Source organism: Buteo buteo, chromosome 3, assembly GCF_964188355.1.
Source record: "Buteo buteo chromosome 3, bButBut1.hap1.1, whole genome shotgun sequence".
In the NCBI taxonomy this organism is placed as follows: domain Eukaryota; kingdom Metazoa; phylum Chordata; class Aves; order Accipitriformes; family Accipitridae; genus Buteo; species Buteo buteo.
The window spans coordinates 40,706,732-40,732,177 of record NC_134173.1 but is presented as its reverse complement, the minus strand read 5'-3'; the positions used below and the strand labels follow the sequence as shown (position 1 = coordinate 40,732,177).

Genomic DNA, 25,446 nt, shown 5'->3' with positions numbered 1-25,446 from the left:
AAATGAGGTACCAACAGACACTGCGCTTGCTGCAAGTTGCCATGTTGATCATTTTGTCTTACCTGTGATACTCATGCTCTGAATCCTTCAAAAGGCTTTGCTTTTTCATAACGATATGACGTGGCTGACTCACAATCAGTTTATGATTCACTGTGTGCACTGATCCTTTCTGAAGAATGTTTCCAATAAATTTACTCCCTTATCTTGTGATTATAAGTAGGAATAATGTATTATATATGCTGATTTCTAATCCTATTCATTTCACCAGTTTCATAATTTTGAACTATAAATTTCTCCCTCAAAGTGCTTGCAACTCTTTCCAGCTTAGTGTTTCCCACAAGTTTAGTAAGTATAATCTTGCATGTAATTAATGAACAGACTGAGGACAGATGCCTGCATAACCTCATTTTGATATGCTTTTCCAGTTTGGTAGTGACCAGCTGCTCTGCATATGCCATGGTTATATAAGTATGCTGTAATCATGACTTTTCTATCTAGCACAGCAGTATCCGATTAGCGCATTTTCTGCTAGCTTGATTGTAAGGTGTAATGTGAGAGGATACCAAAAGTCACAAATGCCAAGACAAGACAGCTGTCACTTCTTCTCATATATGTGGCCTGCTCTCACTGAGAGAAAATAGGTCACCATATTGGGCTGGTATTGTCAACCATTCTTCCTCATTGTAATAATGTGTTTGCAGAATATCCTCCTTATATCCCCTTAATTGTGTCTTGCTTTCTGCTTTGGCATAGGTGGATTTTTTTTTACCATATTGCTTTCTGTTTGGCAATTTGATTTAGTTTTTTATTTTTGGTATGGTTTGGTATGGTATTTTTGGTATGGTTTTCAAGTTTGGGGGTCAGTGTCATTGTTTAACCAAGTTGATTTTTCTGCACTTTACTATTCCTTGGATCAGGGTGGAAATCTTATCTAGCAATGTGGAGAGTTTCAAAGATTTTTTTTTAAAGTCCATTTTCTTTCTTTCTCTCTCTTGTCATTTCATGAACAGTTGTGCAACTTGTTTGCTAATTTTGTTCACTCAGCTAGATTTGCTTAGATTCAAATCTACAAAGCCTTCCCTATAGGATGTCTTACATCTTCTATATCAACAGAATCTCTCTCAAACTTTCTACCTGTTAGACAACTTTCTCCCACTGTACCCATTTGCCAGCAGATATCTGTTAATTTGAGTAGTGAACTTGATGGTAATGAAGGACTGTAGTATGATTTTATTTGAAATCCTCCCCTTAAAATTATATCCCCTGAATCTTCCTCATGCAGTGCTCTATAGTAAGGTCATAGCACAGTGGGATCTTTCCTCTGCATTCTCTTCACCCCTATTTTGTTGCAGTTATTTGAGGAGATCTCCTGATGACTTCTGGACCTTAGAACAGGCACTCATGTTCTCAGTGTGCAAATCATGGTTTCCCGATGGTTTCCCGTCATACTTCAGCACGCAATGTTCTTTTGTATCAGTAAGTGTTTAGTGAACTACCCTACCACTCTAGCTATGCTAATGAAATCTTGGTGCATAAGCAAAGCTTGTCCTGCTTATTTGCTCAGTAGTATACAATCATCTAGGGTGTTCAGCAGTTGGACCCTCTGTTTTTATTTATGTGATTAGTCAGAAAAAGGCAATAGAGTGACAAAGTAGTTGTGCCTTATAGCACTAATCTATCATCCGTGTAGCGTGGCAGTTCCTGGCATCAGAGGGAAGGTTCACTTGGTTAGCTTCTGCTGACACCTACTGCCAGAGCTGAACGCAGCAGAGAGAAGAGAGGGCTTTGACACTGTCCCACATGGTTCATGGTATGTACCTTTGGCTTCGGACTACCGAACTTAAAGAGATAAATACCACCCATAGTTTTATGGAAATAAGAGTAATACAGATCAGAAATGGCAAAGTCTCCAGGAGCAATTTGGGTATTTTTTTGCTGTTTTTCTTGTAAAATTAGTGAAGGACAAGAGTTAATTGAACGTCACTTTATGCATTTCCCATGATAGAAGCTAATAAGTTTATGGCTAGAAGGCAAAAAAGATGTAACCTTTTTTTTTTTTTTTTTTAAATATATGATACATCTTCATTGTTACTGCGAATGGTTTTAAATCAGATTTAAGAAAAAAGCTTCTCCTCAAAGCAATTCCTGCCCAGTAGTAGGGACCTGTTTCTTTGTTTCTGCAAACCTCCTTTTCACTCATTTCAATAGCTAGAAATCACATCCAGGACAAGGAAGTGTGGTAGAAGATCCCACTTAAGGGAAGGTTGTCAGGTTTAGTGAACTGCAATGAATTCATGCACACAAGAGCTGTAGTTCAGACCTTTATGGTCTAAACAGAAGAAGAACCTTCTGAGCTATCAGAAAACTAGAAACTATTATAACATCTGACTACTGGTGGTAAGGGTGTTTGTGCATTTTGGAAGAAGAGATATTATGCTTGGTTGCCAAAGGACAGGGCAACAAACCAGTCTGAAGAGTTTATCTAGTTTATATTTGAACTGTAATAACATCTAGGTTAAAACCCCCAGGAGAAAATCTGAGGATACACTGGCTTTGTTTTTCTTTTTTTTTTAGCCCATCGATCCACTCTCACCATTTCATATTTGTGTACCAGGTTCTTCCCCATGTCTTCAGCTCTGAAAAATACAGGCTCTCAACCTGTCAAATACTTCCAAATTTAAGCCTAATGACAAGCAAGGCATCATGTGTTCTCTGTAAGAAGCATTCATTGTCTTGGTCTCCCATTTACATCCTTGACTTGGGAATTCTTCTGTACTGGAAATGGCTGTTCATTCTTCTCTACTAAACTGGGTATTTGCAGAGAGAATTTCAGTAAGGACCAGACAGTAAATCAGGGCACTTAAACACACGTGAATGTCATATAGATTTAAGTAAACCTTTAACAGCTGCCAAGATCAGTGACTGTGCACACGCTGCAAACATACAAATCAATACGGCAATGAGCATGTTAGTTGCTCAACCTATTTTATTTTGAGGCATTTATCTTATAGTGAAATGGGATTGCACCATTTCTTCAATTTGTATTTGACAGAGCACTATGGAAAGCAGATAAATATTCACAGTAATTGCCATTGAGAGTTCCATATAATCATGTTACACATCTAAGCTAATAACACTTACATTCTCCTCTTTGTTAATGGTCTCCTGCCCTAAAGATTGATTTTCTATTGACAGTTGCTGGACACTGACAGTCCTGATGAATCCATTTCATTTGCCAGTTGTGCTGGCATCAACTCTCAAAGAGATACTCAGAATAAAAAATGCGAGGCCTTAATTTTGCAGAGGACTTTGCATGTGAAATCAATTTAATTTGCTTGCAAGATAGGGCCTCAGAACCAGATTTTGAGCCAAGAAATGAAAGGAAAGGACAGGTTAAAAAAAAACCCTGTACCTGTTGAGCAGCTTGTCTTGGATGCCAAGATTGTCCCTGCATGGGAGTCAGCTGTAGAGCTGCTCGTACCAGACAAGGCTGTACCTGAGCAAACAATGGGAACATTGACTTTGCAGCAGCAAAGCCTTTGAGCAGGTTATTTGGATAGTTGTAATTAGTATTAGAACCTCTGCCCAGTATTTCCCTTTCCATGTTGTTTTCCTAACGTGCTTATGTTTTGCTAACACACATAACCACGTTTTGAGCAGCCCAAATTTGGTCGTGTGTAGGAATGACATCAATGTTAACAAAGTGCGTCTATTAGTGGTGTGACATGCAGAACCTGTTGCAATGGCAGCAGTTCAAGCTCTGACTCTCTGAAAGCACCAAAGGAAAACACTTTTGCATTTTGCAGATTGTTGGAAGGCAGTAGAAGAGGAATATGGAAGTTATTCAGCTGGACGTATCCAGGATGATTTTCCAGTCCAGGTCCTCAAAATAAGCTAGATGCTGTTTTCTAACCACCATTGACTAACTATTAATTAACCCAAAGGTTTATGAAAGCTGAACTTAAGCTGCTCAGTGGCGATTCCTGTCCTTCCAGAACACTGTGCTTGTCTGTGCACTGCCTCCGAGGATAAGGACGCGAGGAGGCCTGTGACCAACATCCCTTCAGCATACCGCGGTAAGCGTGGTGGTTAGTGCTCAGGCTTTTAATAATGTCTGCTCAAGCAAAGGGCAACAAAATATACGCAGTTCAGCAGCAATTTGGAAGTGAGTGCAGGATTGATTTAACAAGAGCGGTAAATACAAGAGTCCACAGTGCATGGAACTCGAAGCGGCTCTGTGCAGTGAAGCACATACTGTTGTTGACTCCTTGTAGATAGTTGGTACTACTAATAGTACTTATGATATCAGAAGTACTATCCAGCTGAGGGCCTACCCATGATTTTTAGACACTAGAGTGTCATATCTAAATACAAAAAAGTTGCATTTGTTGTGGGTTGATGATACTGCTGTCTTCCCTCTAGCTCACACTTGTGTTTTCTCTCTCCTCTTTCTCGAGTGTTAAGGCTGAAATGTAGAGTGCTTTCAAGACCAGGTCAGGCAAAAATGCTAGTCTTGCGGGCTAGGCAGGATCAGCTCTGCCAGGGATTCAATGAAGAGAACACCAGACTTTTAGCTATTTTTTCTCCAGAATGCATGGCATGGTGAGCATGCTGAGCTGTAGCTGAAGGCTGATAACTTCCACTTCTTGACAAAACAGAGCATCTTCTAGTCCATCATGATCTGGTCTTTGGCACGCCGCACAAGCCTTTTGTTTCTGTTTAGCTGGAAAATTCCGTCATTGCTCTTCCAAAGAAACAAGTCCCTCTGAGAAATAATTGCTTTCACCTGGGAATGACCCATTTCCTGAGGGTGAATGGCAAAGAAGAGAGGGAATAGCACTGGGCAAAGATCAAACTTAAAATTTTAGACCTTGCATCCTGGGTCTGAAATGAATGCCTGGTATTTTGCCTGGCAGTGCTTGGTTCTCATCAACAATGTAGCATGAGTTCAGATGTATCTTGTTGCTGACAATTAATCACTCTTCCGACCCATTCTACATAGATCCAATTTTGTAATCAATGTGGTCTCCAAGTATGTGGTAGATTTGAAAGCAATCCTACTTTCCTGACTGTGACGTTGCCGTTCACATCGCCTGTGAAAATAGCATGGTTATTGCCATGATCTCTGGTAGGACTCATTGCTACACTTCTGCAGGGTATCTACTAACAAGGCAGACGCTGTATTTCCTGAACTTCCCTTTAAGGCTCCTTAAAGGTTTAGTTTCTTGCGTGACCTGTATTCAGTGATGTAACACAGAACTTCCTTATCCTGTTTACCAGATACAGTGTATAAAGCTTGTAAATAAACATGCATTTAATTTGCATAAATTATTAGCTTGCCAGAGAATTGTTATTTTTATCAAAGATTCTGTAGTGAAAGTTTATTGTTGCAGAAATTGCTTGGGCAATCAATCACGATGATAAGTCTGCATATAGCTGGAATACTTACAAATCATTCGTTGAAAATATTCATATTAATTAGGGTCAAGCCACCATAAAAGATAGATTCCTCTATTGAATATAATTTATCAGTGAAATGAATGTAGGGAACAGGAAGGAGAAATGCTTTTGACTTTACAGTCATAGTTTAACAAGTGCTTTCATAAAAACATCTGGCTAGAGAAGTAAACAAAACATCAATATTTCCGTTGGCTTTGACAGTAAAAGCTAATTATTTAACCAGGGTGCTACTTATTATTTACTACAAAGTACTGTTAAAGCATGACAGAAGTGTTTATTTCCCATATGCGAAGAAAGGGATTGCTCCAGAGGCCGGCACTGTTACAGAAAAATTCTTTGACATTCTTTCAAAACACAGGCTGGGTTAGTACAGGATTGTCACCGTCCGATGCCCTGAATGGTGCCCATTCTCAATTGCTGCCACACAGTTTCAAAGAGGACAGAGGCCTCCCTATTTGCATTTTTACTGCATTCCTGCTACTTATGAAGGGAAGACTAAGGAATGAATGGGCACAGACTGCTGATTTATCCCCAAACACAAGGCACATTGGCAGGATTATGGAGCTGGTGATGCTGCTACCTTACTGTCATACACATAAAAAAGAATTAGTAGCAGGCAAGAATGAAAATCTGTCTCATAATTTTCACCTTTTCCTCTTCAAACCTGTCCCAGATTTTGAAAGATCAGATAAAAGATTCTGCTGTGGAATACATACATTTACACACACATACGTATTTTCTATGCTTGACAAATAACTGTAACTGAGAGGGAATGAGCATGCACAGCTCCGCTGCTGTCACTGGAAGGTGGCAGTGCTCAGTCTGTCACAGGGCCAGGCCTGGAGCCATTTTTTTCCCTTAAGCCTGTGATAAAGCACATGAACAGAATTTTTCCGTATGCATTAATCATCTGAATCTTTATAATTTAAATGTCAGCTGCATAAATTACTTTTCATGGATTAATGAAAATGAATCACACTCTTTGTATTGTCAAGTACAAGCACAATACATTCTATGATTTTTATTCTAATTTTAAGTCGTTTGGGTGACTATAGAATAGGCAAGGCCTCGGGACATAGACGCCAGGCGTTTGCTTGGTGGGACGGGGATGACGAGGGAGGGAGGAAACGGTCATTTTTGCCCTTGCATTTGTAGAGCTGGGTCACTCTGGGCAGTACCCAGTGAGGTGCTGCCTTCTCCTCCAGAAGTTCAGCTTTTGTCTTCCGGCACTAAAGGATAAATCTCTATCTGGAACGGCTTCCAGAGAACTTAAGAAGACCCGCGCGCTGTCAGTAACCCTCCTTGAGCCCTCCGCGCGAACACGCTGCCAGCCCACTCTAATTAGAAGTCGCGAACATTATTCCCTTTCGTTTTCGTGAAGTATCATTTCAGACGGCGACCGAAGATAACGTCCGCGCCAGCTCCATTCCCTCACTATCTCCGTGCGTAGCACCAGCGGGAGGGACGGCTCGCGTTAACAGCCCGCTCCCGCGTCCCCCCGTCTCTTCTTTCGGCGCTATCAGCAGCTGGCAGCCGGGGAACACCTCCTTTTCGATGGCTCACCTCCCAGGGAGCCGGCCCGGCGTCGCTGCTGGGGAAGCGAAACCCCGCCGAGCCCGTCCCGGGCGAGTTCAGCCAGCAGGCAGGGCGGTGCCGCCGCCGCCAGCCCCGCGTCGGCCAGGCCTCGCCCCGGCGGGCGTTCGGGGCCAGAGCCCTGCTGCCCGCCCCGGCGGGGCGCTGCCGCCCGGCAGGACGCGCTGCTTGCGGCGGGGGCTGGAGACCCCCTCGGGGCTCGCCCCCGGGCACGCAGACCCTCCCTGGGCAGCGGCGGCGAGCTGCGGCCCGCGGCCCGCCTGCCGTGCCGGGCCCTGGCCGCCCGCCGGGCCCCTTTCCGTCAGCCCTTTAGTCGGCGGCAACCTGTTGGAGCTCGGCGCGGCAGCGCCGTGAGGAGACGGGCGCCGAAGCCGGGGGACGAGGCCCGGCGGCGGCACCGAGCCCCTCGGCTTCAGGCAGCGTTAGCGGCCTCCTTCCCCGGGCGCCTGCCCAGAGGGAGAGGTGACGGGGGAGGGAGCCCTGCCTCCGCGTTCGCGCTGGGGGGGGGAGCAGGCAGCGGGTGCGGGACACACGCACACACACACAGAAGAGGAATACGGATGCGGGAGCCTCACCTGAAACACAGCACCCTGCCCTTCCCCCACGGCCCACCGCGGGCGGCGCCCCGAGCGCTCGCGAAGCGCCCTAAGCGTGTCCCTCCCGGCTCCCCCTCCTCCGCGGCCCGGCCGGCAGAGGACTACGCTCCCCACAAACCCCGCGGGGCGGGGCGGGGCGGCGCGGCCGGCCCGGCTCGCCCCGCCCCCGCCCTCCCTCCGCCGCCTGGTGCCGCGGTCCCTGTAGTCCTCGCGCGCTCCCGCTGCCTTCCCCGCGCCGGGCCTCGGCCGCCGGGAAGACTACCGCTCCCGAGAGCCCTTGCGGCGCCGCGCCTGCGCCGTTAGCGTGGAAGTGCCGGAGGCCGTTGCGTTGCGGGCAACGGCTAAGGCAGCGAAGAGGCTGTGAGCGGCGGCGGCGGCTTCCGCGTTTGCCGGGGTGGGGGCGAGGAGCGGCGGCGGCGGCGGCGGCAGCGGCAGCAGCCGGAGGGCGCTCGGTGGATGGGCGGTTGGCGGGCGGCACCTGTCAGGCGGCGGACGTTAGCCGGGGCGCAGGGGATGAGCCTGTGAGGGCGGAGGAGCGCGGGTGGGGGTGAAGCCCGGCCAGAGCGGAGCGATGTCCCAGCCTCAGCAGCAGCAACAGCCGCCGCCGCCGCCGCCGCCGCCGTCTCCTCAGCAGCAGCCGCAGCCGCCGCCTCCGGCCGCCTCCAAGAAGCGGGACCGGCGCATCTTCTCGGGCACCTGCCCCGACCCCAAATGCCAGGCGCGGCTCTTCTTCCCGGCCCACGGGCCGCAGAGCGGCGGCAGCATCGAGTGCACGGACTGCGGGCAGCGCCACGAGCAGCGGCAGCTGCTGGCCGTGGAGGAGGTGACGGACCCCGACCTGGTGCTGCACAACCTGCTGCGAAACGCGCTGCTGGGCGTCAGCGGTGCCGGCCCGCCCCGCAGGAACACCGAGCTCGTCAAAGTCATGGGCCTCTCCAACTACCACTGCAAGCTCCTGGCCCCCATCCTGGCCCGCTACGGTATGGATAAGCAGACCGGCAAAGCCAAGCTCCTCACGGAGATGAACCAGGGAGACATCTTCGACTGCTCCCTCTTGGGTGACCGCGCCTTCCTCATTGAGCCGGAGCACGTCGAAACCATCGGGTACGGAAAGGACCGCTCTGGCAGCCTCATCTACCTGCATGACACCCTGGAAGACATCAAGAAAGCCAACAACAGTCAGGAGTGCCTCATTCCTGTCCATGTGGATGGAGATGGCCACTGCCTCGTCCACGCAGTCTCGCGGGCCCTCGTTGGCAGGGAACTGTTCTGGCATGCTCTGCGAGAGAATCTAAAGAAGCATTTTGAGGAGAATCTGAGTCACTACAAGGCACTTTTCCATGACTTTATTGATGCAGCAGAGTGGGAGGACATCATCAACGAATGTGACCCTTTGTTTGTTCCTCCAGAAGGTGTGCCAATGGGCCTCAGGAATATTCACATCTTTGGTCTGGCCAACGTGCTTCACCGGCCGATCATCCTGTTAGACTCCTTGAGTGGAATGCGAAGCTCTGGAGATTATTCAGCGACATTCCTCCCCGGCCTGATACCCCTAGAAAAATGCATGGGAAAAGATGGTATGTTGAACAAGCCGATCTGCATTGCATGGAGTAGCTCAGGACGTAACCATTATATTCCTCTAGTTGGAATAAAAGGTGCTGCTTTACCTAAACTGCCTAGAAAGCTGCTCCCTAAAGCCTGGGGAGTTCCTCAAGACCTCATCAAAAAATACATCAAGTTAGAGGAGGACGGTGGTTGTGTTATTGGAGGAGACAGAAGTTTGCAAGATAAGTACTTGATGAGGCTCGTTGCTGCAATGGAGGAGGTTTTCATGAGTAAGCACGGTATCCATCCCAGTCTTGTAGCTGATGTCCATCAGTATTTCTACAGAAGGACTGGTGTAATAGGAGTCCAGCCCGAAGAAGTCACTGCAGCTGCCAAAAAAGCAGTGATGGACAACCGCCTTCACAGGTGCCTCATCTGCGGGGCCCTTTCAGAGCATCATGTTCCTCCAGAGTGGCTGGCTCCTGGGGGGAAACTATATAACCTGGCAAAAAGTACCCACGGCCAGCTAAGACCTGACAAAAATTACAGTTTTCCCCTGAACAGTTTGGTATGTTCTTACAACCCTGCAAAGGATGTGCTGGTACCAGACTACAGCCTGAGTAGTTTGACAGCTTGTAACTGGTGTCATGGTAACTTAGTGCGTCGTGTCAGAGAAGATGGATCTGTTTCGTATTTGGATGGAGACAGAACTAATACTAGGTCTACAGGTGGCAAATGTGGCTGTGGATTCAAGCACTACTGGGAAGGTAAAGAATATGATAACCTCCCTGAAGCTTTTCCCATTACTCTAGAATGGGGTGGACGAGTGGTGAGAGAGACAGTCTACTGGTTCCAGTATGAAAGTGACACATCTCTGAACAGCAACGTGTATGACGTCGCCATGAAACTTGTTACCAAGCACTTCCCTGGTGAATTTGGTAGTGAGATTCTTGTTCAGAAAGTTGTCAACACAATATTGCATCAAACTGCCAAAAAGAACCCTGATGATTATACCCCTGTAAATATTGATGGTGCTCACGCCCAAAGAGCTGATGATGTACAGCAAGGACAAGAGTTAGAGTCGCAACTTCCAACCAAAATTATTTTGACTGGACAGAAGACAAAAACTTTGCACAAGGAGGAGTTGAATATGAGCAAAGCTGAAAGAACTATTCAGCAGAACATTGCAGACCAGGCTTCTGTAATGCAAAAACGGAAAAGTGAAAAACTGAAACAAGAGCATAAAGGGCAACCTAGGACTGCTTCTCCTGGGGCTGTTCGTGAGGGGCCATCATCTGCACCTGCTACACCAACAAAGACCCCGTATTCTCCAACATCTACAAAAGAAAAGAAAATTCGAATAACCACAAATGATGGGAGGCAGTCAATGCTTACCCTGAAGTGCACTACCACCTTCTTGGAACTACAGGAAAGCATAGCGAGAGAATTTAATATTCCTCCATATTTGCAATGTATTCGCTATGGCTTTCCTCCTAAAGAGCTTCTGCCTCCCAAAGAAGGCATGGAAAACGAGCCTGTTCCTTTGCAGCATGGTGACAGAATTGCAATAGAAATCCTGAAAGGTAAGGAGGAAGGCAGGCAGTCTGCTTCAGCACACTCGGCCCATGCTGTGAAGCATGAAGATGTTGCTGTGACTAGTAAAATCTCATCGAAGGAACTGCAAGAGCAAGTCGATAAGGAGATGTATTCTCTCTGTCTTTTAGCAACACTAATGGGTAAGGCTGACTTCAAGTTATACTTTAAAATTGTATTTTTAAGTAGAAGATAATGTTTTACAAACTGTAGTTACATACATATATTTTTTTTTTCGTTTCTGTAACCATGGAGAAGGTTAGTTCTTTTATTCCTCTATTAGAAGAACATTAACATGCTGTCAGTGATTTGTTGAGTGTTGTGAGTTTTTAAAATGTGTATATGAGATACTTCTTTCTTTGCTGTAAAGTCCTCTTTTAAAAACTGCTGTTTAGAAGTTGTTGCATTTCCTCTGCTGTCTGTCTCTCTCTGTTTTTCCTGTCTCTCATTTGGCACACATCTGATGCGTATGTGTGTGAGCTACATGCTCTCTTTTTTTCCTACATCTCCCTCAGGCTTCAGGAAATAAATTCAGAGCAGAGGTGAGAAGGGGACGGTGAGTGTCTGCTCATTGGGAGTTTGAGGACCAAATTCTCACCTTTGTAGTAGGATGAAGTCCCGGCATTTCTCCTCACAGGGAGTTGTGTTGGTTTAAGCAAATCAACACAACATTGTCTCCTTAGTTAAATCTGCTAATTTTAAGTGATGATCTGGTCTTTTTAAAGAGTTGTGAAAAGTATTATTTCGGAATGTCAGCAGAGGAGAAACTGAAAGAATCTAAACACAGATTTGAATCCCAAAGGTGGACGTAGGGTTGCAAAGCTATGCTTATAAATTGTCAGTCATGTAAATCTGACTAACTGTGAATAATTCAAGATGAAAGGACTTTTCTCAGGTGCCTGTGGTTTTTATTTTCATAGTTAGACCCAGGAGACTTGGACCTTTGTCTGTGTACTTTTCTTCATCAGGTTTCACCGTTCTTGCTGCTTACTGGCAGGAGGTAGAACAGTAATTATACATTTAGCTCTATGAACCAGTTGAATAATAATGTTTACAGTTTTTTTGTGGGAGCCTTCTCTTTTTGCTGGAGGGATTTGGTGTGGCTAAAGCATGTGATGTTTTAGAAACGAAACAATTACGTAATCACAGAGTGGTATGTCAGAAGTTCATCAAGCAGAACTTTGATTCTTTTCCAAGCCTGATTGTTTACTCCTGTGTCTCTTGCAAGATAGTGTGCTGAATCACTAGCCACCTCACCACACTGACATTTACACCGCAGTTCCAAAGTGCAGGAAAAGGTTAGGTTTAAAAGCTGTCTTAATTTTGAGATAAAGCTTAAAAGAGTGCTTTCCTGTTTTCAGGAAATACTGCTGAAAGTGTAGTTACTGGCTTACAAAAAACTCTGATGTGCTTTAAAAGTATCTCAGTTACTTCAGCACTAAGGTGTGTCATTTTTTTACAGGTACTTATCCATAAACTGTGAGCTGATCTTGTATTCAAGAATCAATTTTTGTCTTTGACTCTCACTGCTGTTAGTTAGATTCTGCTTTCAAAGCACAGGTTAGAATAGAATTTACGTCACCCTTCTCTGACTGCATCCATTTTGCCTTACTAATAGAAGTGGCAGCAAATGATAAACCAGCCAGTTATAACAACATATGCAGCTACTGAATAAGGTGCTATTTTTATATAATCGCTTTTCTCATCAGGGCTTCATTTTCCTTTAAAGATACTTGTGGAAAAAATCTAGACAGTTGACTGTTTACAACTGTGGTTTTTGAATGGGGAAACAAACTCGTAAGAAAATTCCTAAGTCCTTGCACTTTCTTAAGAGTGTTGGGGTGACAGTTCCTCAAGGTGGTATATTCAGCCTTTCTGGGATGAGAAGTCTCAGTGTTTCTCAATGACATTTCTGTACAGCTAAAAAACAGTGCTGCAAAGTTCTGACAGTCAGCTTATCCTGCATGCTCTTGCTGTAACTTTGTTCTGCTAAAAACATTCATCTAATACAGTCAGATTAGAATGTGTAGAGGGGACATGCTGTTGAAATAGCTTGCTGGGCCAGGCACAATTTTCTTTTTTTTTTTTTTCCCCAATGCCCATAGTGAAACTGTGTCTTCAGACATCTATAACTATTCATTCTGGATGCTCAAGAGCTTTTCTTTCATACAGGGTCTCCTGAAGGCTGAATTGATGCTTCTTTTGTATTTCAGTTACTAGAATTTTTCTTTTCTGGTCTCAACTAGTTAATTTATTAAAATTTTAGACCATGTTCTTTAATTTTTCTGTATATAATTTAAAAATAAGCCCTGGGAAATTAGATACTGTAATTTCTGGACCACTTAACATATTAGGCATTATTTTTTTATAAAGCTTTCTCCTCTTTTTTTTGTTTAGCTCAAAATACAGAGTTCTATAGGGAAATTACTAAAGGAATTGTAATTTTACATTAACATAGTTAAAACATTATATTTTTAAACAGATTTAATTACACCCATGCAGAAGGACTCTGGATACATGCAAGCCAAGTATGAATCTATATTGATCATTTTGTTTTGCATTGATGAATTCGTCGGTGCACAAGAAATCAAAATAGCCAGGTTTACATTAAATGTTTTAATTGATACCATGATTTGCTTGGATTTAAACAGCTTGTTTTTAAGCCAGCTGTAGTTCCCTGTAACCTATGTTTCTCAGCTGAGCTTTTGGTTTGTTTTGCACTTTTGTGTGTCCCCTCTGCTGTATGAAGGGATGGTCTTGGGCTTTCACTGGCATAGGTTAGTCTGCACCTGCTCTTTTTCTGCAGTGTATGAGGCATGCTTGTGGGTAGGATAGTCTTCATTTGTTGCCATACCTTAATGTTGTGGGCCTGAGGTCTGGTCTGAGGGAGTGTGTACTGGAGTGGGAACAGTGCAGAGAACATAACCTCCTTCATAAATGTAGTGTCTTGAGGGAGTTTTTAATCTAAATGATCACCCAAATTAACTTGTGACCTATAAGCATCTTACTGCCATGTTAAACAAAACCAAAACAAACAGTAAAACCCAACTAGCAACAAAAATGTGCAAACCTCAAACATAGTTCAGTTGAATCACACACACTAGTTCCTCTGATCTGGGAAAGTCCAGCTGTAATTGTGGGTTTTTTTGGTGTTCCAACCAGAGATCTCTTTATCAAAACAGTATCATTAGTTTGTATTTCTTTCAGTGGCTGATGCTTTTGTTTTGTGAGCCCTGCTCTCCATACTTTTCTGCATGTAGTCCTTGTTAATGTTGCATAAAAGGCTATCTAAACGGTGATGCTTCTCTTGTGCAAGGCTTGAAAAATCATGCCCAGAGCAAACAGGGAATCTTTCCTTGGAGAATGCCACTAATGTGTAAAACTGGGCTGCTTCTAAAAGTCTGGTGGTTGTCTTGTGGCAGGGAAGGGAGCCCTTCAAATAAGAACAGATTGCTAGATGCAGCAGTATAGGAGTCCTTAGTATGGAGTCAGCCACTGTGTGGCTGCTGGCTGTGGCCTTCCCAGGCTCTGGTAGACTGATGACTGTTCTGCTACTTATCAGTGTCATGGGCAGTATTTAAACCATCAGGAAGACTTGGGGGAAAATGAAGAGCCACAGCAGTGATGCTCTGGACCCACTGTGTATAGGGATGTGCATTTCAAAATGTAAATGAGAATAAGGATGCAGGGTAGCAGTGAACCCCTTTTGAAGTAGCAAAAACATTAGAGCGTTATCAGTAGTGATTGTTGTCCCTCCATACAGCTGTTTGAAGAAGAGGAAAAGCTGTGGCAATAGTGGGGACGAAAAGAGAATGCTCCTTTAATATTTTGTTTGTTTGTTTGTTTTTGTTTTTAGTGGAGTCAGTGAGAGCTGGAGAGGAGCTTCAAATTTATTAGCAAGTCAGTAGACAGGAGTTATCAGGCTAAAGCCAAAAGACTAGACCTCCTTCCTCAGTAGATCACGGAAAATAAGAAAGAAGAGTAGTTGGTTTGTTACCTGGATGTTCTTGCTAGGAAGTGAAGGCCAAATCTGTGAGCTTGATGTGCAAATGAATGTAATGAACCAGAGCATATATGGTTCAAGGGAATGCATTTAAAATTAATCAGATTATGTAGGTCTCCTGGCTTTAAAATGTCTAAAGATAAAACATGATGAAGATGCACTGTACCTTTTTAGAGTGAATGGGGACTTGAATAACACCTGAAGTGGAGAGGTGAGCAACAGAATCCTTCTGGTGGGGGGACAGATGAGCAGGGGAGTGTGCAGAGTCCCATGCCTGTCAGGGAAGGGAAATGGAAAAGTCAGAGAGTGGCTTGAAGGGTTTCAATGCCACTGTCGCGAGTGTGAAACATTTTCTCACCTGAGGCAGGTGGGATAGGAGAGTTACCTTGTGGGATGTGCAGTAAAGAAATGCAAGGATGGATTTGTATGTGCTCTGTATCCAGTATGTGGAAGCTATTAAAAATAACTTCTTCTATTTTGATCTTAACGGCAAGCAAAGAAACATTGGTGGGTAATACTTTACAGCCTCACACATTCCAGCTACGTCTAGTCTAAGTAGTAAGGGCATCCAGTTAACTTTAGGTGATTATTTACGTTCTCCAATTTTACTAGAAGATTGAGAGACATTGTTATTGAGATTTTGATGCCTAAAGAAGGGTGCAATTTCTATTTAAAGTATCTCAGTATGTTTTCTGAATGTTTGGTACAAAGCGGAAAAAGCAATTTTCTTTGAAAAGGTATACATGCAGTAGTTGTTTCTGCATCAGGCGGATGGAATTTATTGGTACGTTTTGTTTGCGCTATTTTCACAGTTACATCACATGTCACTTCTCTGAAGCAGGTAAGTGGTTAGCAAAATGAGGAAAAGGTTATAGGTAGAAATGCAGATCTGAACTGATTTAGCAGGTGCTATTAGGTCACTGATGTTCTGTCGCTGTAACCCAATTTTTCTGTTCTTTATATTCCTTTCATTGCATAGTCTAGGTGTTGGTTTTTTTCCTCTCAGTGGCATTTAAAGTTGTCACATTTAAATGCCATTTTTGGCATCTTTGAAAAATGCCAGTTACACAGGACTGCTGGAGCCTCACAGTTGGTATTTTGTTTCTAACTTTCAAGAAAAGCAAGGTACAGACACAGCTTCTACGCAGCTGCCTGTGTGGACATTTGTATCTCAGCTACAGTATAAAGTCTGCTGTATGGCAGCTGTGAAATTGAGATCTGATTTTTGAGCAGGTGTAGGGATATAGAATTGAGGTTTTAATGTGCAAGGGTATGTGCTTGAATTTTGGAAGTGTGTTAGTCATTTCCTTAGTTTTATGTTGAAAGCATGGGTAGGAGGGGAATGGAGACTTGTGTGTATGGCCTGGCAAAGAACCAGGATCTGCAGCTTGGATCAAATCAAATTTGGGAACCTTTGTACTAGAACACGTAGGATATTTGACTGCAGACGGTGGTATGTTTTCCTGAAAGTTTCTCAATGTCCTGGGATCCTGTTCTATAAATTTGCAATAAAAATTCAAATCCTTAATTGCATAGAAGAGAGAGAGGATTCAGCTTTTAATTCAATGAGTTAAATTTTCAGCCATTGTCCATAATGTTAAAATAAGACTGTTTAATCATTGTGTTTGATTTTTACAGGAGAAGATGTTTGGTCTTACGCAAAGGGGCTTCCTCAATTGTTTCAGCAGGGTGGAGTATTCTACAGCATAATGAAGAAAACCACAGGTATTTTTTGTTTTTATTTTTATTCCTTCCTTCCTCTGTCTTCAAATCTTTAAAATTGTAAATTGGTATTGAGTCACCTGTAAGCATAAATATATTTTTATTTTAGTACCATGGTACATTTTCATTTTCATAATATTGTAGAACTCCTTATGCTCCCTCAGAGAGCCTAAGACTAAGGAATCTGAATAAGACTAGTTCATTCAACTTCAATCTCCTTTTCTAAAATTTTCTCTAGAACCATACATCTCCATTTAAACTTCCTGAATTGTACAAAAAAACTTCAGTAAGTCAACTGATTCCTGCCCCCCTTCCCCCCAGAAAGATCAAACAAAGAGGTGATCATAGGACGTATTCCTGTTATACTTTAAAACACTTACTGGATAAGCAGTTCATCTTTCTAGTATGCTTCTTAGTAGATATTTTATACAGTGGTACTGCATGTTTTAAATCTAATTGGTTGGTTAAATTTGTCTTGCTAAGATTGTTGTTCAAAAGCAAAGCTATCTATACCTCTTCTTGCGTTGATAAATGTTGCATCTTGGACTATGTGCAGAATAACCAAGCAAGGAGTTAGAGTGTATTTGATTTTTAGATGACTTTACAAATACTGCCTACAAAGAATGACATCTGTTTCTTTAGAGAAGAAAGTGTTATTCAGTTATTTTCTCTCAGTTAAAGTTTATTTCCTTATTGAAGTCTTTGCATTCATAGTTCAGCTCTTGTGATTTCATCTATAATAATGATGATTTCTTTGTTGCTTTCTTACTGTTTGATTTCTTCTTAGGCAGTTTTATCAACCTTAACTTAATCTTGGTTATTTCTGGAAACGGGTATTTTACCATGTAATTTCTGTTCTGTTTGCAGTAGTTAAAATGCGTGGCTTACTCAATACCCGCTACCTCTCATTGAATTATTAGCCTGGCTAATAGAATTAGCATGCAAGTGTCTTATAGCAGATCTGTTTCCTTTTAGTTTTCTTTCTTTTAGTACGCTTGTACAGTAAAGACTGGTGTATTGTTTGTGGCAAGTGAATTAGCTTAAACAGTGCCTGATGAAAAGGACATTTTGGACCGATTAATGACTAGCCAGAGTTGAGAACCTGGAATGAATCTAAGGGATTTTAACCCAGCTGGTCATTAACTCATGAAAAATGCCTGACTTAAAAGTAATTTTTGCCAGCTGACAATGTAAGAACTAAGGCTGTGGGAGATGGTATACTGTATTTGAACATTATTGGATTTCTGTGTGTGCAGGTATTTCACACTACCCTGGTAGGTAGAATTACTGTTTCAGCATTAACATACTTGTATGCTCTCAACATTTTATGAACTACTAAATTTTCACATTAAACAATTACAGTGTGCAACAATCTATGTTTTTCATTTAAAGAAGCTCCTTAAGTATTTGTAATATTTTAGTTAATGTAATAATGCAACTATTATACTGGACATTTGGAACAAATATTTATATCAAGTGTAGGTACTGTTAATCAATTGTAATTTGATTTAGTAGATCTTGTTTAAGATCTTACTTTGAGATTTCAGGATTGCAATTTCAGAGGCAGTTTTGGTCTACCATAGAAGCTGTTACAGCTCTCTTTTGCAAGTGAAGGTTTTGCTGGTAAATGACGTAGCCAAAATATGTTCTTCAGGCTAAGTTAGACAGATAGGTGTTTGGGATTAAATTTTGTTCTGTGTGTGTTTTGGCTGTTTGGTTATTGGTTCCCATGGATATAAAAAGAAAGGAGCTAAGTGTCTGAAGTTCTCAAAATAAAATATCATCTGTAGATTCTCTGCAACTGTAAAAGTGTGTGAATCAGAAGCTCTGGAGGATGACTGAGATTGGTCAGTTGGTTCATCAGTATAAAACCAGTTTAATAACGTTTCACATTATTTGAGTGACCTTTTTCATTGATGCCTGGAATACTTGTTCTGACTGTGTTGTATTTGATAACACAGAAGTAGGATTTTCTTGTTGTGTTTCTTCCCTTCAGCATCAATTCTGGAGTTTTTCTTCAAGAATTGTAAGAGAATGCAAGGAAAAATCCTGTTAATTTACGTGTTCCTGGCACTTTTTAAAAAGTGGGTTTTTTATTGTAGTTCTCTTTGCATAGCTTATAGAACTGAAGAGAGTTGTTGCAGCCAAGTTTTCATCTGCAGAGAGCTTTTACCTCGCAGAAAGCTGTCATCACTGAAGTGATACCTTACAGCTTTTACCACAGCCTGTATGGGACAGAGTTGAAAGAGTTATTTTGTATTTTATAATGATAAGCTGGAAAACCGAATGTTGCCCATTTTTGACACGGAGCAGCTTCAGAACTTAAATTTGACTAGTGAACTCTCAATTTTAGCAGATAGGTCAAATTGTAAGTGGGACAGTGAAACAAACAGCAGATCAAAAAATATTATGCCTCCTTTGTTTTCTAAAGGTTAGTAGTTATAAACTCCAGGACTACTAAACATAGTAAGCTTGAAACTCTTTTTTTTATCTAGCAACACTTCCTCTCTGAGAAGAAGACAAATAGCAAATTTGAAGTTCCTCAGGCTTAGCAGCAGATGTACCCCCTGAAATCCTTTTACAGTTCTAACTAGCGTGGAAAAGGTCTTAAAGAGTACTTCTCCAGATAGACAGTGATTTGAAATGTGCTTTTTGGCAGTTTTCTGGGTGTTTTTTTTTTTTTTGTCTGTTTGTTTTTTGTGTGGTTTCAGGGTGAGTGGTGGTGGTGGTAGTGATGGGGTTTGGCTTGCTTTGTGTTACTGAAAGCATATACTATTTCTTTAACTTCTGTTGTATTAGAACTGCAAGTCCCAACAAGGTGGTTATTTTAACTAGTAATACTACAGTCCTGTCTCTTCATTAGAATCATGATTGAAAGCAGTAGCATCTTAGGGGTATACTGTGATTGCTATCATATGGCATACAAGCCTAAATTGTTTTTCTCCCACAGTAGTAAGTTTCAGTGTGTTTTTACATACTTGATGCAGTAAGTTTGAATACAATAACTACAGTGTATTCAGAGCATGCCTTAAATATGTTAGCATGTGGAATAACTTTTTCTATCTTTATAGGTTTGGCTGATGGCAAGCACTGTACTTTTCCACATCTGCCTGGTAAAAACTTTGTGTACAATGCAGCAGAAGACAGATTAGAGCTGTGCGTGGATGCTGCTGGGCACTTTCCTATTGGTCCTGATGTTGAAGAGTTGGTTAAAGAGGCCTTAAGTCAAGTGCGAGCAGAAGCTACTTCAAGAAGCAGGGAAGCAAGTCCTTCACACGGAATGCTGAAGCTGGGTAGTGGTGGAGTAGTGAAAAAGAAATCTGAACAACTACATAACATAACTGCATTTCAAGGAAAGGGCCACTCCCTAGGAACTGCATCTAGTAGTCAACAACATGATCAAAGAGCCAGGGAAACACCACTTTTAAGAAAGCATAGCACAGAAACGGACTTCAGTCCTTCTGCTAAAATTGAGCCTTCTGTATTCACAGCTGCTTCTGGTAACAGTGAGCTTATCCGAATTGCGCCGGGAGTTGTGACAATGAGAGACAGCAGGCAGCTTGACCCCACTTTGATTGAGGCACAGAGAAAAAAGTTGCAGGAAATGGTCTCTTCTATTCAGGCTTCAATGGATAGACATTTGCGGGATCAGAATACAGAGCAGTCAGCATCAGTTGATCTATCTCAAAGAAAAGTAGAGGCAGTGAGTTCAACTGCTAAAACTGGGAGCTTTCAGGCTGGCTTACCCGAATCGTTTTCTGCACCAGGTGGTACTGAACACTTGAATACCGAATCAACTGATGGTAACGTGGTGAATTCTGTGGGAACAACATTCCCTGCAAGGTCTAAAGCACAAAAGGGAAATTCTGTTGAGGAGCTTGAGGAGATGGATAGTCAAGATGCAGGAATCACTAGTGCAACTGAGCCAATGGATCACTCTTGATAGGTTAAAATCTAATAAGGGTAGAAGAAATTACTGTTCAAATGTAATGTTTATTGGCTGGGCCACACAAAGTGATTAGTTATTAAATCTTGTATGTATGTCAAAGATTATATCATCTTATTCAGTGCATGATAAGCGTGTGATTGGCAATAGCTTTCAATATTACCATACTGCTGCCCAGGCTGGCTCTGTTACCTGTAAATTAGTTGTTAGGAAATGCACTGAGATGAATATCTGCTGTAAATGTGGGTTCTTGAAAGTTCTTTGTAATTTTTAATTCCTTAAAAGTCTTAAAATTTAAACCCATGCAAGGTTCTTACCATGCTAGTTTAAGGTCACTGGAAAGGCTAGAACAGGCAAAACTAGAAACATGACAAAGTTAATCCTGTCCCAGGTACTTAATTCCACTCAAAAATACACTGTAAACATGAATTATACATAAATTTCAAAAAGCAACTGAAACTAAACTTCTGCTAAATTTGATAATGCAGCATATACAGTACTTTAATTACATTGTGCTGGCACTTCCTCCAATTTAAAAACTTTTTCATTCATACAGCTGTATACACTTCTCAGAAACCTTAAAATAAGTGTTACTTAGTAAACTCTCTAATTTCTGTGTATGTCAGTTTAAGCAAGTTAGAAAAAAGGCTACTTAGTGTATGATGAAGATCAAGTGAGTGTGGTGTGGTTATGCATGGCTGTCTGAGCCAACACAACCATTTTGGTGCTCAGTTAGTAAGGGATAGCATGTTTTTATTTCCTCTCAAATACCAAGGTGGTCAGATGTTGTGCAGCTTTTAATACAACTACAGGAGAGAAGTTGGCAATTGCAAGAAACAACAAATGTTCAATGGGAAATCCATTTCTTTTAAAAGACTTTGATTGCTAACATTGGTTAGTAATGGCAAAAATTAAATAACAGCTGTCCTATTCAGAGCAAATTAACAATTTATTGGAAGGAAATGGTTCTCTTAACATACATTATCCTGAAGTGTTCAGTGATAATTGAGCTTTTGGAAGCTCACTGTTTACTCCATGGAAACAAGGAATACATGCTGTTTCACTGTCTATAAAGACTACCCACCTCTATTAGCCTCACTTCAGTTTGTGATGCAGGTTTCCCTGCATCAGTGATAATATAGCTGGTATCCACTTAAGTAGCGTGTTCATCAGACCTGCAGTGCTAGTTTTTAAGAAGCAGCTATTGTGCTTCCTCCCTAAGAATGGAATGTGTATCTGATACTGCACTTTGCTTCCTGTCTTCATAGTCATATTTAAATGCACTGTTGTTGCTTCCTCTAATGGTAAAATAACATTGAATGGATAAAAGATGTTAATACAGCTTCAAAGGAATTAAGAGCATTTAAATATTGAAGTCTGTGTTTGTGCAGATGTGGGTTTTTACCAGTTCACAAATGTTGTTTGTATTGTATATGTTTGTACTCAGAAAAGTCTCCTCACTTTTTACATTTCTAACCAGTTAAACAGTTCTAAGCATTAGTATGATAGAATGTCCCATGAGGGAGGATTTATTTTTGTATGTAAAAATTAACTGAAGCAAGTCACTTAAAGAAGAGCCCCCATTTTGTCAAAGTGAATTAAAATGCCTCTGTTGATTAACTTTCTATGTAGAGGGAATAAATATTTTATGATTTAGTTAACAACTTACAGGTTAAAAATAAGAATCACCTTTTCACAAATAAATGAAAAATTTTAAGATCTCAAATTGCTAATCTGTTAGTTAGCAATTTGGAAGCTTGGAATGTATGAAGTAATTTGGCTCACCAGAACTGACCTTGCTGATGCACTGATTAACTGGCAGGGCTTATTCAATGAGAAACAGGATGCACATGCAGCAGCTGGAAGCCTGCCATGACTTCTGAAAACATTTAGTCTCCCATGAATCAGTCTAGCTGTCTGAAGGCTACTTCTATATAGAAAATGTTGAGTAGAGGCTTGTGCTTTGTCACAGTGTGAGGTTTAGAAAAGTATAGCAGTGGCAAGTTCCTGGGAAGGAGTTTGAGTCAGGAGAGGCTGAGGGGGAGGAAGCTCCTGGATCTCTTGCATTTAGACAAAGTATCACTATTCCCCATCACTTAGACATTTTTAACCTTTTCTTTAGAAAAAGAAGTCTTCCTCGGCTGAAAAAATATGGGCAGTGTATATGAGAGAATTTTAAGTTTGAAATAAATTGAAATATTTATTGCACATCGTCCTTATTTCAAGGGAAGATGCTTACTTCTTTCATGCCTTTCTGGTAAGACTACAGAAGTTTGTGTGCCTTTTACTGAAAGAGGAAAGGCTTGGTTTAATTTTGACACACTTCCCATTTTAGCAGTAATTTGACATTTTCCTTCTTATCTAAATAGACACAGGTAATAGCTCTGTTTGACTCGCCCTTAGTGTCATCTCAGGTCCACTCAAGTCACTTAGACCAGAACCTTCCAGTTCCTAAAACAAAATGGTCTCAAAAAGGAATGGTAAAATGGTGTCAAAATCACAAGATCCACTGATGTGAATTCCTCTGGTATAAAGCAGGATTGTGCATATTTCTTTGCAGTGTTCTTATTTCACCTAGCTTTCTCACGCATTTAAATACCAGTGTTTTTGAGAGAGATGGCTTTTGATACTCTCAGGTGAAGCTAAACTTCATCTATGTGCTGGTGAGATGTGTAACTGTACAGGAGAAGTGAAATAAAGAACACTGAAGTGTAAGTTTGAAGAGATGTTTCATTTGATTGCTAGCAGTGGGTGCAAATGTAAGCTGAAGCAAATCTGTGTGCCTGTCTTGGGAGCACCCGTGTGCTTATTAGATTTCCCTGTTAGAGTCAGGAAAATGGTGGTGGGGTACAAGGGCAGGGAAGACATTGACTTGTGGATGTGAAGCTGTGTCAATAGGACATCTGAAATGGTGTGAAGAGTGTCCCTTTTCTCCCCCCGCCCCCCCCCGACCTTCTTACTACTGAATTGCCTGTGGACAGAGGCTGTGGTTCTAAATTATTTTTGAGTACCTGCCTTGATTACTTGCTTGTCTGGGGGCCAATCACCTTCTACACAGTGTCTCATGGCAAAGAAGTCTTAAATTATTTGAAAAATCCTAAACTTTACTATGGCTTAGTATGTATAACCTAAATGAAAGATGATTACTGAAAATATAGGCCCAGTACAAAAAAAAAAAGGGGGGACAATTAACGAGATTGCTGATGAGCATATGGGAAACCTCAGGAGAACAGATCAGTTTTCCAGGCAAATGCAAGATTTTTAGTACTTCAAATGGCTGGCTGCTTAGTAAGGTTGACTTTTTGATACTGCTGTTTCTCTGTGAATTGCTTGCATTTCAGTGAGGGAAAAGAAATAGCAGCTTTTCAGAGGAAATCATATAAATATATTTGGGATGCCTTTACTATTATAGTCACAGAACAGCAATGTATATTGTTGATTTTGTGAATCCCATATAGTTTACTAATCGTCTGATAGATACAAAATGTGAGCCAGGGGTTGCCTCTGACAGAACGCTCTAGCAGCGTCACAGAGGCACAGTGCCACAAGGCTGTATGCTAACAACCCAGTACAATAGGCATACTTTCAAGACCAAAATGCTTAATCTACAATCTTTCGAAAAGTAGAATCTATTGTCACTGTCACAAGGTTAGCAGAGCCGCTTGCTACTTTTTCAATGCGCTGAAAATGCCAGGTAATAAAATTCATAGCATGCTTACAACTGGGAGAGCGATGTTCAATCTGAAATGTATGAAAAATGAATGATTTAAGAAGATGCCACTGTTATCTCTACATTTGTTTGGCTCCCATTTTCAAATAGCAGAATCTACATGCTTTTGTAAAATAATAATAATATGAAGTTGATCCTTCCGTTAAAAAAACCACAACAGTAAGTGGTTTCTTTGTTTTGCTTGTGGATATCAGATTAGCTTCTTAAAATTGAAGAAGTTGCTTAAGATCTTTAGAATGCAGGATTCCCTCTGAGCCCTTATGCCTGCGGTTGAGCAATAAGAGGTTGAAACATGAGTGGTATTTTCAGAATTATTTTACGTTTAATGAGGATTATTGCCAAGAAATGAAAGAGTGCACTTTTAGGAGGGAATGCTATTTAAAATGTATAAATAAGAATTAAAATAGTGTATATATTTAGAAAACAAATCTTTTTAAACAGTAAGTGCTTTACATGTTGAATTAAAAATAAATTAGCATAGAAACTATATCATCCTCACAGTACTGGCTGTTATCCAGCACAGTTTGGTTTGTTTTATTTGTGATTGCTGTACTAATTATATTTGATTTTTTTTATCTGTAATGTAACAATAGTGTATTATAACAGTATATAGTGTACTATACTACACTTCACTGTACAGTATTTGGAATTTTCTTTGATTGCTATATTAAAACTGTAAGTTAAAACATCTGCTTTTGTTTTATAAGGTGCAACTTTTGTCTAGCCTTTCACACATAAGCCTGTTTAACACTGATTTGGCTGCAAAATGAATGAGTTGCAATTATATTAATTTTTGCATTCTACGTATAAATTGCAATATACTTGCGTACATGAATACTAGTACAGAAGTTGAAGAACTGGTACGAATCTTAGAAAAGTAAACTCTGATGTCATCCATCTTGCTTTAGTTATGTTTCTGTTTAAAAGAAACTTTTTTGAAAGAAAAACTCTTTATGGAAAAGGTTTTTTTGACCTCATACCTGTTCTGAGTATTTCATTAAGCACATAGGACCTTTGAATTTGAGAGATTTTTAAAACAGGTTTTTATATATTTGAAACCAAAACCTGAGATCTGAATCTTTTTTTCAAAGTTCTCACCAAGAAGGTGTAGAAAAGCACTGACCAAGTCATACATGACATTTAAGATATCTTGCAATCTGTGGTTTGAAATATTGGTCAAAATGTTTTTCAAAGCAAAATTTTAATGCATGCATGTAATATGCAAGTATGAATAGTGTAATTTGGAAGAACTAGGCTT

The 25,446-nt window shown here is 41.4% G+C and overlaps 1 protein-coding gene across 1 annotated transcript; it reads left to right on the top strand.

Moving 5' to 3' along the window:
* Window positions 1–8,051: 8,051 nt before the first annotated feature.
* On the top strand, window positions 8,052–24,878 carry VCPIP1 (valosin containing protein interacting protein 1). The gene is made up of 3 exons (XM_075023389.1): window positions 8,052–10,930; window positions 16,429–16,515; window positions 19,584–24,878. Exons 1-3 carry the CDS (start codon window positions 8,221–8,223, stop codon window positions 20,453–20,455), a joined length of 3,669 nt encoding a protein of 1,222 aa, XP_074879490.1. The 5' UTR covers window positions 8,052–8,220; the 3' UTR covers window positions 20,456–24,878.
* Window positions 24,879–25,446: the final 568 nt, after the last annotated feature.